We start from the raw sequence: 19346 nt of genomic DNA, 5'->3' as shown, positions 1-19346 counted from the left end.
CAATCTCACACTAGGACAAGTTTTGAAGACAGTCTATAAGGACTCAAAATTGGGATTGTGTCTCCTAGCAGAATTAATTAAGCATGAGAAAGCTTAATTTGTTTTTTGCAAATGTTAAATTAGTTAATAATTGTGGATAAGATGTGGATTTTAAATGCAAGTTACCATGGACACAGCGCTTTGGTTTCGTTAGTGCTCTTTCCTTTACGCAATGTGCCATGTTTCCCATCTCCCCCAACAGAGTCTAGCATGAGGAAGCCATTTCATGCACCTGACCCCGGAAGACATCCAGGATCCTCCGACTCCTTTTAAAACGGAAACCCCACCATGCCTAACACGTGGTAAATTCAGAGTCCCGCTCGCTGCCCCCCTCTCTCCCTCTCTGTCCCTTTCTCTCTCTTTCTCTCTCTCCACCTCTGCCTGACCGTAGAAGAGGACATGTCTTCGACCGTTGACTCGGCGGCTGGGGTCGGGTCTTCCACGGAAGAGGGCTGCGGCGGGGGGGTTCCCCGGAAGCGGCACGTCCGCAGGAAGCTGAGGCCGGCGAGGGTCCTGGGCTTCCTTTTCAGCCTCCTGGCGGCCTGCGCCGTCGTGTCCCTCAGCGCCGTGACCTGGAGCAGGACCCGGGTGGGGGAGCTACAGCCGTCCCGGGAGGCCCGCCCGGGCCCGGGGCCCGCCGCGCACCGGGCCCTCCTCTCCACCGATCGGCTGGACGACTCCAACGCCTCGGCGGACGACGCCCCGGTGGCCATGAAGTGGCACGGCGCCAACGGGACTTTCGAGATGCAGGGGGACTACCCTCCGGACCTGTTCACCCTGGCCGAGCGCAGGAGGGGGGCCGTGGTGGTGCACATGATGGGCATGCTCTACATGTTCATCGCCCTGGCCATCGTCTGCGACGAGTTCTTCGTCCCCGCGCTCACCGTCATCACCGAGAAGCTGCAGATCTCCGACGACGTGGCGGGAGCCACCTTCATGGCCGCCGGGGGCTCCGCTCCGGAGCTCTTCACCTCCCTCATCGGGGTCTTCATCTCCCACAGCAACGTGGGCATCGGCACCATCGTGGGCTCGGCCGTCTTCAACATCCTCTTCGTCATCGGGATGTGCGCCATCTTCTCACGGCAGATCCTCAACCTGACGTGGTGGCCGCTCTTCCGGGACGTGTCCTTCTACATCGTGGGGCTGGTGATGCTCATCATCTTCTTCCTGGACAACAAGATCACGTACGGGGAGAGCGTGGGCCTGCTGCTCTGCTACTCCAGCTACGTCACCTTCATGAAGTTCAACTCCAACATGGAGAGCTTCATCAAGTCCATCTTCAACAGGAACCAGGTGAACGAGCTGGAGACCATGCCCAAGGTTAGCCATCCCGTCCTCTTCTGCCATTTTGTTTTGTTGTGTGTTGTTGCCTTGACCGGGATGTACTCTAAATAAGAATACTGTCCAAAAAATATTATTGTTGTTATTATTTTTATGATGATTATTATTATTTCTTGGGATTCTTGTTCTAAGTGGCCAAAACATGTCACATGGTCCAGAACGTTTGTATGGCAGTACAGTTGACCTTAATGTCAGCTAAGGTAAAAGCACAGCTTGGCTGTGGCTTAAGCTATGGGATTGTACTTAACATACAATGAAGACCTCTGCCATTGCCAGTCCTAATAGCTGGCATTGGGGGAAGGTATAACAGACTCAGAGCCTATTTTAGACAACCAGACACAACATTTAAGCAGCACGATAAGAAAAAACCTAATATGGTAAGTTGTCTGAATTTATATAGCGCCTTTATCCAAAGCGCTGTACTATTGATGCTTCTCATTCCCACACACTCACACCAACAGCAATTGGCTACCATGCAAGGCACCAACCAGCTCGTCAGGAGCAATTGGGGGTTAGGTGTCTTGCTCAGGGACACTTTGACACACCCTGGGCGGGATCGAATCGGCAACCCTCCTTCTGCCAGGTGACAGCTCATACCTCCTGAGCTAATGTCGCTCCCCGAGTTTTCTTATTTCATTTTTTGGTTCAGGTACAGTGGTGCATCCTCATTTCTATTAGCGAAATCATGAATTATTCCTTAGTTATTAAAGTAACCAGACTGAATCAATGCACAAACTGTGATTAACCATGTAACAATGTTTCCTGTGAACGGTCATGTTCATCTGAAGGCTCTGCTCAGGTTAGCAAACCACAATGGTAATTAAACTCCCTCGTTGCTGATTTCCTTGTGTGTATAAAATGGAAAATGATATCTTAAATCCACACAGTATCTGTGTTCTTGTGGCCAGACTGGAGGAGCAGAGGAGCCGGTGTATTGGATAGCTTAGTGTTTCTATTTTTCCTCCCTGATGCCTGAATCTAAGGAGCAAGGCCCAAGAGGCTCATCGTAGCCTTGTCTCCGTCTCCCGATGGATGTGGCACTAGGGGAATGATGAGGCGATATACGTGCATACAGCACCTTTTTAAACCAGTGCATGTTTTCATCATTCAGTCAAGGAGAGGCATGCAGCATTAGCAGACTGAGCCCTGGACTCAGTCAATCCTAAAGGATTTAAGCATGTTTTTAACTTAAGCAAGTGTATTTAAGCAGAGCTTTGTGGCTTTATTGCTAGCTGAAACTTCTTAATTATTATTAGTAGTAATACACATAGTATTTGCAAGATAAGTTAAATATGTGGGCTTTTGTCGGCTAGCTTGCGAGTTTGATGGTATCTGCTATTGATTAGGTTATTAACTGTACTCAATATTAATAATACAAGTATTTATTTTCTTTGCAGTTTTGATGCTTGTGAGGCTTACATGCTACAGTAGATATAGAGGCTATGGTGGTTGACGGGCTTGAATTGCTATCCTTGCCGCATTAAACCCAGTTCAGACCAAAACTGCAGGAACAGCTAATGGTGAGATTGAGAAACATTAAGATTTAACAGAGTAAATGCTGCAGACTCCTTATCAAAATGATGGCTAGCACATCAAATGGCTACTTCTACAACAAAGGTGTTGAGAGTTTTGACTGTGGACTGCAGAAACTGGGTGGTGGTGCATTAGTGGGAACAAAGTGTTGTGAAACCATCCTGTTAGCGGATTACTTTCTGATCTGAAGTCGCCGTAAGGCTCCAGTCCCACAATGCTTTGTAGACATCAGGTGTGACCCTCATCGTTCACTTCATGTGATTGTGATGAGACTCTTGGATAATTTTCTGAAGAAAAAGATTATATTTATGTCTTCATTTGTGCTTTAATCTTTTTATTTTATTTTACTTTGTTTAAAGAAAATTGCATTAATGATGACTGTACAAATGATGTGTTTTTGCGACTTAACAACACCAGCCAACGCACAGTCAAAATGTTTCTATTTTAAATACTCATTAATTTAAGAGAGAGAAAGAAATACACAGTATTATCACCTTAATCCTCTGGCACAAACCCTTTACTTTCAAAGATGACTGCTCTGTAAAGGGAGCCAATTCATCTGTCTTTAAAATACAGTCTAAATATGCTGTAATAATTACTGAAAGAATGTGAAATGCGGTTTTACATTTTTAAAGAAAGATGAAATGGAGTGCGAGCTGCAGGGCCTTCAGAAATATAGTTTCTGATCTTAATATTATTCCTCAGTCTTCGGGGGGGACAGTTAAACAAAAAAGACAAACGCTTGTGTCGGTCGACGTTAAATTGAACAGATTCATGTTCTACTATGAGCAATGAAACCCCAGGATATCGGGGACAATGATATGGTGAAGTGACGCCATATTTATGGAACGATCGCAATCTCCCTCCGTGTCATGGAAGCAAAAGGTACCAGCAGAAGTTCCTTTCTCAAAATATTTATACTAACTAACTAATTGTATTTTCAGTTAAATAATTGCTATACACCCAACACATGTACTGCAGTGCAGTGGCATTTGATGTATGGCATTTGATGGTCAGGCCTGGATTTAGTGTTCATATGGCGTTTTAAAGGGCTACAGTCAGTACAGGTAGGTTTGTGTTAAGGCCAGGAACATTGATGAGAAAATATCTATTGCTAATACATACACCACCATTCAAAAGTTTGGGGTCACCATTGTCTTTTTCAGCTTTTTCTGATTTAATATTTTATTTTCTCTGTTTGTAATCAAACAATTGATGGTCAAAGCGCAGACTCAGAGCTTTCATTAAAAGGTCTTTTTTTATACACTTTGGTTTCACCATGTACTAGTACTACTACTAGCACTTTTATATTTTAAACTTCTGAATGGTAGTGTACATTATTACATAATTACAGGTGATAGTTTTTGTTTTTTTCAGTTCAATTTCAGTTATGATTTAAACTGTTTAAATGGATACATGCAGACGGAAATAACAGAAATGAACTGAAAGACTTGACGAGAGCTTCAGAGATAGGAGGCGTTTTCATGTTGCAGCCGGAGTGTGTAAATGCAAAACGAAACCAAAAAAAATCTTTGATGTTACTCGTTTGTGAACGTTGGAGCGTTTGTGAAATTGGTGTCTTTTTTCCTTCAAATATTGTCCAACCTTGTGTGTTCTCTCTCTCTTATACAGTTGGAGTCTTCTGCATTGCTATCCAATGCAAGTTACGCACCGTACGGAGAGCAGGTGAACTAGCTTGGTGTTTACTTTGTTCAATGTTTACAATAAGTGGGTGCCTCTTCATATGGCCGACAGGGAAAATGGCTGCCCACGTGATCTGGTCAATTAAAAGGAGATCAAATTAATGACAGTTAGTTTGGAGATATCCCAGCAAGCAGTACTTGAAAAACATCAGTTGTAGCAGTATGATTTAAAATGACAAAACAAAACAAGTGAATATTGAAATGTTATAAATGTAAAAAATGGAGTACAGGTATGAACTCAAGTGTAAACACTGAAGAGAATACAGTGAAATACAAAGTGTTTGATAGATATGCGAAATACGATTCTGAAATGTGCCATCATTGTACCTTTAGTGCTTAATTTTAATATGAAGTTGGTCCGGCAAATTGATGGTGACCTTACGAAGACTTGTGTAGCTTAAATCAAACAGTTAAACAGCCTTATAATTCTTTGCTGTTTTGAGGGTCATCGCAGATGTCTTCGGATGTTTCCTAATATGCAACTAAACCGAATTAAAAAAAGAAAACGCTGACCACCGTCCTATCACCATAATCACTGATCTTTACTGTATTGTTGATGTATACTATATTCTTTCATACTGTAACAAAAAACTCCTGAAACATACAGTAGATCAAGAGCTTACAACAATCCTTGAGGTGTACCTTTTTTTTGTTTGTTTAATGTTTTCACTTTGCTCATCTAGTTGTGAGTGCAAAAGAAAGAATGACAGATGAAACATTGCACTGAGTCGAGAAACACAGTTGAAAAACAGTTGTTTTTGGTCGATTCACAGTGAGAGATCTTCCAAGGCTTAAGTACTGTATGCCAGCATTCTCCACAGGAAAAGTAACAATCGATTCACTTTGCCGTCTTGTTTTCAAAGCCTTGTATTCATATTCTTTTCTTTGTAGTCTTCCTGTCAGGTAAAAAGAACCCTGCATTTTCTTGCTATGTTTTTTTTTGCTTCGGTAGCAACTTGAATTGAATTGAACTGAATTTCAGAAACATATGCGTGACGGTGATTTATGTAGAAGAGAGAATTACAGTGCTGGCCCGCATTCAGGCATGCTGTTCACACTTATGGCCCACAGACCCTTTGACCGTCAATATTTGAGCCTTCAGAACAACATAAGATGTCTTTCATATCTCATAGAAAAAGACCAATTCCTAGCCTAGCTATGTGCTTTGAGTTTTACATTTAAGCTGACTCACTTCTGCATTGTTTCAATGAGGTTGTCATTACAGTTTTTGAGTAAAAAACTGAAATATTTGCTTAGATTATTTACTCAAGAATAAGGGAAAGACTGACTACAGTTTGACTGAATGGAGACCTAAGTCTAGGGGATCATAATAGACCTGGAAGATAGACTCAATTATATGTGGGTCTTCTTCTTAAAAAGCACCAAGGAGTGTGATTAAGTACTACACTATGACAATGGGTGCACAGTAACATGGAAACAAAACCTGCTGGCAACTGAAAGTGTCATAGATTATCTAGTGCGTCCACACGATCTATGGTTCTGCTGTGCACTGTTAAATTCTTCTCCGACAGTTGAGGTGGAACAAAGGTACTGTGTGATATTACTGTACTATGAAGCTGTCTGGAGAGGCTTCCAACATTTCCTCCAGCATGCAGGGCTCAGGAAATCACTGAAAAAGCCCTAATTCCCATTAGCGTAACCATAACAACCACAACGCGTGTCACTGATTCTGTATGAGATCCAATCAACATCATCCGGTGAATAGGCAATTAACAAAGATGATGAAACCGGTGCATTGCAGCGATTAAAGCGTTCTCCATGTACCACACGGTATTTATGGAACAGGGAACTGCTGCAGCAGTAAATGTGAGTGCAGTTGTGGTCTGACCCCAGGTAGAGTGAGAACACTTAATTATTCCAGGGCTATAATCCCGTTTAATACCATATTAAGCACTCATGAGAGCTGGTGTCAATGATGTAATATGAGGTCTTAGGCCCGATATTCCTTTTGCATTGACTCATGCTGATGCTGCCTTATGGGGAGGGTGGGAGAGAGAGGGAGAGAGAGACAGAGGGAGAGAGAGAGACAGAGAGAGACACAGAGAGAGAGACTAATCTGTGTGTTTGTGTGCATGCATGTGTTTGGTTGGGGGGTATAGTGTATGTGTGTGTGTGTGTGTGTGTGTGTGTTTGTGCGTGCATGTGTGTGTTTGTTTTTTATTTGTATGCGTGTGTGTTTGTGCGTGCGTGCATGCATGTGTTTGCTTGGTTGGAGGGTATTGTGTATGTGTGTCTGTGTGTGTGTGTGTGTTTGTGCGTGCATGTGTATATCTGTACTTTTTTTCTGTGTGCGTGTGTGTGCATGGGGGGGTGCTTGTCTCAGCTGGAGAGAGCAGGTGTCAGGACTGTTACAGTGTTCTGTTATTCTGTTATTGAATAAAACCATTAATCTTGAATTAAAATGCACAGACACGAGAGACTGTGTTGCCTACAAAGTATCTGAGTACCCATCGGCCTTAAGAGACACATCCTATTTAAGAGTGTCACCTTCCTTCAGCCAGAACCTTCTGCCCAAGGAAGGCATATGAACTTACACATATTTTTCTCCTATTGGGTGTATGTTAGTACTGATCAGTTATTTTCAGTTAAACATGGTTTGATTAAATTTGACTTGTCTCTGTGTGTGAATACACGTAGTCCCATGGTGGTTTACATGCTTTTTTTGTGATAAAAATCTTGATGCAGGACTTTGGATAATGTTTTGTGATTGGTCACTATAAAGCCATAATGTCATAATTTCAGTGAGTTCTATTCATTATCATTTTAAACTCATAATGAACCATGTTCCCTTATGCTAAGGAGATACATCAGAACACATTGAATTGAAATGCATGGTCATGATACTGTATCACTTCATAAATAATTACAATATAATTATTGCATTGTTTGTGCCCACAATAGGTTGAAATAAGTTGGTAATAAAATTGACAGAACCAAACCAAAACACCCAAATACAACCAGGATATTCCGGTTAAGCTGAAAGTACTTTGACAGTTGCACATAATCAGTGGCGTGGAGCTATTTTTGAAAGCCAAGCAAGATGGCTCATTATTTCATAGGCATTTGCAGGTTCACTGCTACCCAATCAATGGCAAAGCTGAGCAATGAATTAGCAGCCAATCAAATGTCAGCCTGTGACGTCCTATGGGGGTGAGATCAGAATTTGCTCTCAGAACTGGATCGCAGTTCTAAATGTGGTTATCTGTTTCCATTAATCTTCTTAGAGAGAGTTAGCTCGTATTACACAAGCTGAAGGGCCTGTCACTGGCCCTGGCACCCCGGCAAAAAGAAAGTGATTCAAGGAGAGATTGCCTTTTTTCCCCATTACTTAAAAAATATACAGTCCCCTCCAAAAGTATTGGAACAGGAATGCCAATTCTTTTGTTTTTGCAATACACTGAATACATCTGGGGTTGAGATAAAACGATGAACACAAGAGTTCAGAATTTCAGCTTCAAATTCAGATCTGTCATCTCAAGTACATCTTTTGACCTTCAACTCAATCTTCAGCGTGTAGCAAAAACAAAATAACTGACCGTGCTGTTCCAATACTTTTGGAGGAGACTGTATATGCAAACAGCATTGCAGGCAAACCTACATGTTATGTGTGGAGATCACATGGCACGTACGATGAAGCGTACGATGGCACGTACGATGAAGCGGCAGAAGGACTGGAATCACCACGTTTGGTGCAGAAAATGATCTGCACTGGGGAGAAAACGCATCGTTATTATTCATGGATTTATTTAAACTGAAATGTTTTTTACAGTAATCACTGTCCTCTTGAAGGACTGTTTTCTTATGAAAAATCATTCTCAGGAATGATTTCACACAGGCAGCTTGTGTCCGTCAGAAATCTGATGCACAAATTGCACTGCCCTACTTATCCCTTTGAAGAGTGGGTTCTTTGGAATGTTTTTTTCAAAATTCTAAGTCAGTGTTCTAGAACTGCTTTCAGTGACCAGCAGTTATTCTTACATCAGCATTAGAATGTTCAGTTAAGACTCCCTGCCGCTCAAAGATCTGTTTCACTCGCGTACACATCACATCGCGGAAGCTGCTCTAACTCTGCTCTAACTCAGCTTTAAAGTGCCTCAGCTGCTCTCGAATATCTCCCCCTGCCCACTGGCTACCCGAATGCTCCATCACGACGATGTCAGACCTGCGTGTGGCGTGGCTGTGAAGTGGCTCATTACCGAGTCCCTTTCATTAGCGCCATCCACCGCGCTGCTAGCGCACGCCGCACTGAGGCACTCACGGCTGCTGTGAGCTTTCAGGGCGGGCTCTGCTCTAGTGCTCTCCGCTTATCTGGTCTGCCTCTATTCACTATTCACCTTTCATTTTAGTGCCATCCTCCATAAACATTGGACCTGTGTGTTTGTGTGTGTGTGTGTGTGTGTGTGAGAGTGTGTGTATGTGAACAGGGAACACAAATGCCCCTCCCCTGAGAAAAGAATGATTTTCAGTCACGTACCACACCACTCAACTCCCCACCTCCTACTTTAACTCAAGTGTTAGTCACACAGAGGCAACATTCATATGTAAAGGGGGTCAGCCACACAGAGATTTTCTATTCATTACAGTTATCTAGCTGACTAATTTAATTAGTTAATTAGACTAAGCAGGGGCCAATCCAATGCGCTGATCCACCAACCTTCCAGGTCCCAGTCAAGCACCTTAGCCACTAGGTTTCAGGCTGCCCCCTATCTGTCAGAAATGGCCTGAGCGAATGTGTTTTCTACATAGTGGAGGGGTAGCTGCTATAGTCAGTGTGTTTTTCCATATTTTGCACTCATCAAAAATTGAAAGCAGTTGGGAGTTTTGACGGACTGCGGTATACCTCATCATCCGTTCACTGTTCACTGTCTATTCTGAAAGGGTGAAGGAGGTCCATGTCGTTTCCGACTCGGACAAGCACATTATCAGGCTTGTTTTTTTAATTATCGCTGTTTGTTGACTTTCCGATCCCGATTTCCTATCAATCCCCAATGTTAAACAGGAAACCCTTCCCCTAACACCTGCACTGGATGGTGAAAGTGTGTACGTGATTCCTGCCATTCCCCAGTGCCACTGCAGCCGGGTCTCTCCGCTGAGACCGAATAGCAAGCGGTGTACAACCACGGGCCGACTCGCGCACATTATTCCCGCCGATCGCCGTCTTTCATCCCGCAGAAGGACCCGAGACACCACCTGTCTGTTCGGCAGCTTGCCAGTCATTGGAATTTACACTCGGCTGACTTTAAATTCAGTGTCACACATCGCATATCAACACTTCCGCTAGAAAAGACTACACTCCCCATAGATCTGATGCCATTTTCCTTTTTCCTTAAACTGAGCTTTGCTGACTGTAGTTCAAAGCAGGACAGCGTAGCTCAAATATTTTTACTGAAGAAACACATTTTCCATTACACTCGAGTGATAATATGAGCTGAACTACAAATGAGTAAAATGTTGAGCAATTAATTCCTCTTAATTCCACTATGACAGAGAATCCAGTAGGGAAGAAATGTGCTATATGAGATAAGATTTACTCTCTGAGCGCAACATTTACTATATAACAGAGTTGACCTCACACTTTACAGTGTGTCATTGCTCAAATGGGAATATTCCAGAATATTGGCAATGTACATCCTAATGCTGAAGTAAATCAAATCTTGTAAAGCGTACATTTTTAAAACTGATGTCGGGAGACAGCGTTTAGGAACATGATTTCAGTCCTCTTCATGTTTGCCTGACTTATTCAAGGATACAGGCCTGTTTTGCCTTTGAATCCTGCAATTCTGTTCATAGCTGCTTTGGCTGTTTAAATTCCTGACCCTCTGATTGTGCGCTCTGGTCTGAGGTCACAGCCTAATTAGCGCGGGCTCTCTGAGATAATGGCCGTCTCTGCTCGGGTCTGGGCACTGTGACTCAGCCAGCGGGATGGAGACGGCTCGGCACAGACGCCGCAGTGCTTTGACGAAGGCTCTTCAGCCGGTTCGTTAGTGGAGGAGTCTAATCATCACCGCACAACAGCGTAGGCAAGGCCCCTTCTGCCCAGATAACACTGAGACAGAGAGAGGCAGACTCAACAGGTAAACAGGGTATGGATGACAACACGTAGGTGCTTAGTGTTTAGAGCAAACACACTAAACACAGTCTTACACACACACACACATTGACGCATTCACACAAACACACACACACACACACACAACTGCTTGCAGATACAGACAGGTAAACAGGATATGGATGACAACACATAGGTGTTTAGTGTTTAGAGCAAACACACTAAACACAGTCTCACACACACTCATGCAGTCACACACACACAGACAACTGCATGCCGATACAGACAGGTAAACAGGATATGAATGACAAAACAATGCCCTTGGAGTCATAAGGTTCTTTTTGCATTCTGAGTAGTTCTGAGCTTTTACTTCCTACACAACAAAACTGTCAGTTAGAGCATTACCATTCTAAGGTCTCAAATTGTGTCTGGAGCAAACACAGACACACTCAGACACACAGAGACACTTGCACACACACACAAGTGAATGCAAATACAAACATGCACACATTACGACACGCAGCAATATACAGATTGCAACATAGGCAATCTGTATATTCTCCTACTGTTTAAGAGATTATGGAAATGAATTTGGATCGTGCATGCATAATATTTAGAATTCAATATGACCCTGTAATATTTAATGTGCATATGAAATGTTAATAAACAAATTGCTAGATTTTTCTCTAGAAGCTAAAATTGGTTCATTATTTCAGAATAAAAGTATAAAAGTGCACATACACTCACACACAGACAGACACACACAGTGCTGAAAGCTTTCCATTACAGAGCCATGGACAGCTACCACTAGCCTGACTGAAATGTTCTTTCTTGGATATTCTGCACACATTTCTATCTAATGCATTTTGAACAGCTGGCATGAAACCCTTCAACAAGCAGGTTTGTCCAGCAGACAGCTATTTCAGTGCAAGGTGTGAATTCATCTGAACCTCAGGGTCCCAGACAGGGTGTGGGTGGGCATGTGTTTTTGTGTGTGTGGGTGTGTGTGTGTGTGTGTGTGTGTGTGGGCATGTGTTTGTGCAGAGATGTGTGTGTGTGGGCATGTGTTTGTGCCTGTGTCTATGTGTGTGTGTCTGGGAATGTGCTTTGAAAGAATAGCAGGCTGTTAAATTGATCAGGCTGTTTAAATGGATTGTATTTTTTATTATTGTAGACTGCGTAATTGCCTGTGGAGAAGGGCTTCTGGTAAATGTAAGATTGGTGGCAAAGAACGCTTTTTGCAGTTAGCAGTTTGTGTGGGTGCATGTGGAATGGTAGTCTACTCCCTGGGGGGTACAGGTATTAGGCCTTAGGTGGTGGTGGTGGGGGGGGGGGGGGCGTTATTAATTTGGAGAGGGGAGGGGGAGGGTTGCTGGTAGAGGTTGTTCAAGGTCGACGGTGATCCCTAAAGTGCAGTCACACACCTTCCTCCCGGGGGTGTAAGCTAATCTTCCTGAATCCTTCAGGGGGTGGGTCTGACAGTGTGAAACAAAGGGGGGAGTTGAAGCACGATCAATCAGAGCGGTTTTAAAGAGCACCTCCACCTCTGTGAAAGACGATTTTCTTTAACAGTGGAGGTGCTCCAGGACGTTCAGACCTCGTTTCTGACCGAAACCTCTCAAGCCATGCTTCCTTATTATGGCTGCGTCTTTTCGACTGTCACGCTGTGCCTACACAGTGTTCAAGGATTCCCTGTATCCACGCTTCATGTTTTTCCCTGTGATGTTATCAACACCAGGAGACAGAACCTCTCAGAGCCACTCACCCCCCCACCCCCCACCCCCCACCCCCCAAACCCAAACTCCCCAAACCCACCTCCTTCAACACTTAAAAAAAATCCAAACTCTCAAACTCTCTCAACTAGTCAAACTTCTGAGGTGTGTTTCCGCAGCGTGGAGAGCTTACCGGCACCGCAGCATTTTGGGTAGCCCTAGCGCTGTCCTGATTGGCTCCCCGCTGTACTCGCGGAGGGGTCCGCCTGACCGGGCTATTTAAATAACGCCGGCGTCTGAAACACAGAGCTCCCCTCCTCACCCCGACTGCCACTCTGAATCAGCATGCTGGCAATCAAGCTGCGCTCTGGAACAGCTAATTAAGGAGAATCTGTGTGATGCAGCCGATAGCTGCACTTCAAACCCCTGGCAGCAGCTCTCTCCCCCCAGCCCAGCCGCAGAGCCGACGGCTGACTCGAGGTCATCCAGAGTCCCTTACAGCAAGGGCCACGCGTCTAAACTATATATACTATACTAAATAATATTATTATTAAAGGCACAATAGATACGATTTTTGTGTTCAAACATTGTCACAAGACCATTGTAGATCCCTTCCTATCATTGAAAAAGGCTCACGGACATGTTGACTCACCATCTGCCTGTGTTTATAGTCCATAAATTCGGGTTTCAAAATATACAGTCGACACAGTGACACTCTGTACCAAAACATTGTACAGCTGTACAATAATTCAAGCTCAGTGGTTGAAAATTGGTTTTAATTGCCACAGCCAATGATGTTTCAACGTCAGTGTGTTTACAGAGAAGACGGAGGGATAAACAGTGTTGTGGTTTGAGCGTGTTTGTTGCTTCAATTCTCTCTTGACCATTAAGAGTCCGAAATTACCTATTGTACCTTTATTATTCTTATTAGTATTTAGAATATTATAAAAGCCACCTTTTGTCTCTCTGCAATAATCTTTTTGTTGCCATGGTGCTATAATGCCGTCATCATTAATCAATTTTTGTTTTCTGGTTACTATGGAAAACCGCACATGCCTTGGTTTTCAGAATCACATGGAAAGCTACAGCACCGAAGAAGAAGCAGCTCGAAAACATTGGGTAACACTTCACAATAAGGTTACATAAATTGGCATTAACTAATGTAGTTATATTAATCAATTAGCTATTGAGAAGTTAATATGTGCTGCTTTGTTAATGTATTTACACATCATTAATTCATGTTAACAACAACATAAAAATATGAATGTAATTAATACATTTGTTAGTAGCCTAGTTAACAAATATTAATGAAAAGGTAATTAACTTAAGATCGATAATTACTACATTTGTACATTATTAATTCATGATTAACAACTACATTAGTTAATGCCAATCCATGAACCTTATTGCAAAGTGTGACCAAACATTGTTCCTGTGTAATCGTCATTTTCTCTCATAGCATGTCTGAGTTAGAGTTCCCTGCTCTACAGTGATTGATATCACAGAGTAAGTGCCCTGGGATCAAGCCTTTCTTCACTGACAAATGAAAAAGAACAGCATTATCACTCCGAGGGTTTAAATACACCCTCTGTCCTTTTTTTCCAATGAGTAAGACGGAGGAAGTCTTACAGAGTCTTACAGAAAAGTTTTACAGCCGAGTCGGAGAATCAGCGGATGCTCTTTCATTTCCCTGTGATTGTAGCCGTAAGCCTCTGCTGTCCTGACAAATCCTGTTATTTCCCAGATTAGCCGTGTAATACAAAGCTGAGGAGAACACCCACGTGGTCTGGAAGACACTCCAGATATCAAATCCAGTCCAGTCTGAGAAAGCTCGCCTTTAAAGGGAAAAAAGACCAAAGTTTGGATTAATTTGAGAGAGATTCAAAATGTTAATGAATCTGGTCTTTAAATCGTATGAATTTGTTACACATTCATTTTTGTTGGCTACTTTTAATCAATAGCGATACAAGAGGTCTTCTGAAAAGCAATCCAAAATTCCATGGAGGCTTCATCAACCAAAACGAGAAAATGAACTGAAATATAATCCGCACATTTAAAAACGGCTATCATGTTCAGTGAGAACAGACCCGAATAGAACTTCAGTTGCGTTCCTTATGAACTTGGCAAGTCAAAGCTCTGAGTTTGGAACATTCCAGTGATCACCCCCAAGCAACCGTTTGACGTATGATGGCTGGCAAGAAACTCGTTAGCTCTGACACTTTTCTATGCAGCAAATCTTCAGAGCTACATTGTAACATACGCTGCTGTTGGGAACTTATTTAGGAGCCAACTGTTGTTACATGTTATTCTGCATTCTGACATTTCAGCCATTTTGAATGAGGTCAGTTTCTTCCTACTCGGCAACTCGGAGCTGTGAAATGATATGTGACTTTCTGACTTGTAATCCAGAGTTCATCTGTCCTGGTCATAATAAGTTTTCCAGGTATGTCGAATGCAGGAATCAACCTGAGAAATAAAATGTAAGGTAAAGACAGTAACATGCACAGCACTGACTTCCAACATCATTTATGAAAAATAGAAACACAGGCAGCATAATAAAATAAGTATAGTAGACATTCTACAGTGTGGCAAAGCTTTTAAGTGTTTGTGTGCTTCAGTATCCTCAGTACTCAGAAGGATTACTGAGGATACTGAAGGTTCTGGGACCTTCCTGGTCAGGATGTTCTTCCGCACAAGTCTGGGAGATTAAGGCGTGAGACCTGAACTTGGCATGGACTGTGTGTGTTATTCCAGGTCACAGTAGAGTCAGCGAGGCCTGTGCGAGAGGTGCATCGTGGGAAAACACTGTTAAGGTCTTGTTCAGGTTGTGAAGATGACTATTTCTTATGACCTATGATGACTAATATTTTCTCATGACTACAGCGTAAAGCTGAAAATAAGAGAACAGGTTGAATGGATGTTAAGTATTTCATCGTGGACTGTTTATGGGAGCAATTTTGTACAGGATGCGTGGTGTTGGGAACATTTTCGTACAGGATGCACGGTGTTGGGAGCGTTTTGTACAGGATGCACGGTGTTGGGAGTATTTCGTACAGGATGCACAGTGTTGGGAGCATTTTTGTACAGGATGCACGGTGTTGGGAGCGTTTCGTACAGGATGCACGGTGTTGGGAGCATTTTTGTACAGGATGCACAGTGTTGGGAGTATTTCGTACAGGATGCACAGTTTTGGGAGCGTTTTTGTACAGGATGCACGGTGTTGGGAGTATTTCGTACAGGATGCACAGTGTTGGGAGTATTTCGTACAGGATGCATGGTGTTGGGAGCATTTTTGTACAGGATGCACGGTGTTGGGAGCGTTTTGTACAGGATGCACGGTGTTGGGAGTATTTTGTACAGGATGCACAGTGTTTGGAGCATTTTTGTACAGGATGCAAGGTGTTGGGAGCGTTTCGTACAGGATGCACGGTGTTGGGAGCATTTTTGTACAGGATGCACGGTGTTGGGAGTATTTCGTACAGGATGCACGGTGTTGGGAGTGTTTCGTACAGGATGCACGGTGTTGGGAGCATTTTTGTACAGGATGCACGGTGTTTGTCCCGAGCAGGCGTAACTCCTGGGGCCGGGCTGGCAGGCGAGGGTCCCGGCGGTGGCCTTAATTAGATCCGCCGCTTGTTAAATGAAGGACTGCTAATTAACGAGCGGGTGGCCTAAGGTCTCTGTGTGCTCCGAGCTCTCATTATACCTCCAGGTAGGAGAGGAGCAGAGGAGAGAGGGAGGGCGGGTGTGAGGAGAGGGGGAGAGAGTGAGAAAGAGAGGAGCAGAGGAGAGAGGGAGGGGGGGAGTGAGGAGAGGGGGAGAGAGTGAGAAAGAGAGGAGCAGAGGAGAGAGGTAGGGGGGAGGAGAGGGGAGAGTGGGAGAGAGGGAGGGAGAGTGGGGTGAGGGGAGAGATTGAGGAGAGGGGAGTGAAGGATAGAGGGAGAGAGGGAGAGAGTGAGGAGAGAGAGGGAGATAGGGATAGCTTTTTTGTGCTGTGTGAAAAAGGTAAAAAAAAGTATTTTCATTGCAATTTTTTTTCATGACTGAAGGCTTATTTAATCATATTACATGTAAGCAAACTCCAAGTTGGTTTCCATGGAGTAAGAATTCATTCAAGGACAGGAAAACACTTTAGAAACACTGATAAAAAGGCATCCACTCTATATTTCTTTCACTAAAGCAAACCAAATTGAATAGCTTTGAACAGCAATACCAATAGGATATAGTATTACATTTTCTGTTTAAAATTGCACATTTGTTTCACAGGCCTACAATGGCACCTGGTCCTTGCCACATCACTTACTGCAATAATATAATGATGTCTGTGATTTGTCCCACTGTATGCTCAGAATTTTAAAGTGGTTTGGGACCAGGGGAAGGAGGACAGACAGTATTTTATTATTGAGATTATGGATGTAGTGAGATGCGTTGAGGGTTTCGAATCTACTTTATTTATGTCTTATTTGTTTTTTATTTAATAGCTTTGAATCAGCCTAAAGCTGCTTAGCATTTCAGTGATATTTTTACCACGTACACCTTTTAAGATTTAGCAGGCCAAACCAAATGTATTATGGGAAATAGTTGGCCCTCAGGGCATAGTTTGGCATTGGTGCCCTTTAAGCCCTTGTTCAGTGGAAAGTGGTGAGACGTGTTGAATAAAACCATTCCGGCTCAACCCTTAGCAATCCGGTGGAAGCAGATGGGTTAAAGATGGGCAATGGGAATGTATTACTGGTGCTTTAAAACTTAAATAAATATATAGAAATATTGCCTGTTTGAGTTGAGGGGCTGCTAGCCTTTGGATTTGAAAGCTTGTTGCTGTTGTGGAAAGTGTAACCTTGGGTTCTCATTCATGGAGCGACTGACAGATGAAAGGTGGGGTGTCTCTGTTGGAATGATGGCCATTCTTTGTCAGAATAATCTCAGGTCTCAGTCAGAATGATCTCAGGTCTCAACCAGAATGATCTCAGGTCTCAGTCAGAATGATCTCAGGGCTCAGTCAGAATGATCTCAGGGCTCAGTCAGACTGATCTCAGGTCTCAGTCAGAATGATCTCAGGTCTCAGTCAGAATGATCTCAGGTCTCAGTCAGAATGATCTCAGGGCTCAGTCAGAATGATCTCAGGGCTCAGTCAGAATTATCGGAGGTCTCTCAGAAAAGCCTCTTCAGCTCTGTCTGACATCAGCCACCGGAAAAAAGAGGCACAGGGGCGCCATTTCACAGACAGAAATCATGTTATGGTAAATGGTCTGCTTTTATATAGCGCCTACATCAAAAGCGCTGCACAATTGATGCTTCTCATTCAATGGCAATTGGCTTCCATGAAAGGCACCGACCGACCAGCGCGTCAGGAGCATTTATGGGTCAGGCGTCTAGCTCGCAGGTGACACTTCGACACACCCAGGGTGGATTCAAACCAGCAACCCTCCGAATGCCAGACGATTGCGCTTACCGCCTGAGCCAATGCTTCCCCAATGTTATCTGCACCTGGGATCAGAGAAATCTCCGGCAGGAGAAAAGTCATGGCACAAATGACATTTTAAGTAACAAACGTCAACGATTATGAGGAGGCAATGATGATGAGCAGCAAATGAAAATGACGCTGTAGTTTATGGCTTGAGGCTGGAGTAGGAGGTGATTAGAACAGATTCCTGATTGGTTGGTTGGCAGGCCAATGACAGACGTACGTGAGCGAGCCTCTCTGGTGTAACCATGAATCCCAAAATAGCTCTGTATTATGCACAGCAGGGTGACGCATAATAAGTTCTCAGTTGCGATGTAGAATGAGGTTAATTCTGATTTATAATTCTGATTTGTTCTTTCATCTTCTCTTCTACCTTTAACAACGAGGCTCAGTTTTATCATGCTCAAAAATCACATGAAGAAGATACTCCGTAGAAATGTTCTGTTCTAAATAATCTCTTATATAGTAGTCAATTCACTCCGATCGTTAATCTTACTCTGCTTGAGTTTAATTAAAATTGAACATTTTACTGTGTAATACTTGCTAATTCCCCAGCCCCCAACCCCAGACAGTAATTTTAATAACTTTCCAATAACATATTCTGCGGGACAGATGCATGTACTTCTCTCCCCTCTGTAAACTAGGCCAAATCAGACTCCTACTGTGTCGTCAAAATAGGTAATGTCTACTAAGCCTACTGCATACTGCATACAAATGTATTAGTAAGCGATGGGCAGGTTTTGATTGCTGTTGTTAAAAGAATGTCAGTGAAAACATGCATCGAAATGGTTGTTACCTTGAAAAGTATACTCCTGCATATAGCTAGCAAAGCTCTGGAAATGTGTCTGTCATCCTGGGATTTTAAGCACACTACATGTCTGTAGAAAAAAGGTTGCCTACTTCACAGCTTAGTGTACTCAACAACCATACTGAGTAGTAGGGACTCGGTTAGGAGCCTTGTTCAGTTTAATTTAAAAGTTTAAAATTAATTTCAGCTCTCCTCCCAGCCTGCATTCCAGCAAAGCCAGATGAAATCAGGCCGATCGCAAAATAAGCCCCTTTCTGCACACCCTAATGAGGGGGGAGTATGTAATTAAGGCCCCTGCCCCCGTTAATGTAGAGATCTTCACAGCACTGTAATCAGGCCTGTTAGGTCTGCACTGCCATTATAAATCACAGCCCAACACTTAAACAGGGCAGGAGGTGTGAACTGCTGCTATGCCAGGTAATGACCACAGGAAAAGGGCTCAAGGCTCGGTAATCACTGCTTGCAGATCGATAGACACACACAATCACACACAAACATGCGCACACACACACAATCACACACAAACATGCGCACACACACACAATCACACACAAACATGCGCACACACACACACAATCACAAACAAACATGCGCACACACACACACACAATCACACACAAACATGTGCACACACACACACACACACACACAAACATGCGCACACACACACACACAC

The 19346-nt window shown here is 43.4% G+C and overlaps 1 protein-coding gene across 1 annotated transcript in view; it reads left to right on the top strand.

Annotated features, from left to right (window-relative positions):
• Window positions 1-522: 522 nt before the first annotated feature.
• The window catches only part of LOC133131555 (sodium/potassium/calcium exchanger 2-like), a gene marked incomplete at its 5' end in the record, with an annotated part of 51591 nt that continues 32767 nt past the window's right edge, over window positions 523-19346 (top strand). The window contains 2 exons of the mRNA XM_061246929.1: window positions 523-1359; window positions 4546-4599. Of these exons, the coding sequence (XP_061102913.1) occupies window positions 523-1359; window positions 4546-4599 (891 nt within the window). The remainder of the gene's footprint in view (window positions 1360-4545; window positions 4600-19346) is intronic.

Source organism: Conger conger, chromosome 6, assembly GCF_963514075.1.
Source record: "Conger conger chromosome 6, fConCon1.1, whole genome shotgun sequence".
Lineage (NCBI taxonomy): Eukaryota > Metazoa > Chordata > Actinopteri > Anguilliformes > Congridae > Conger > Conger conger.
Note: the sequence above shows the minus strand (reverse complement) of the source record. Positions and strands in the feature narration are given on the sequence as shown.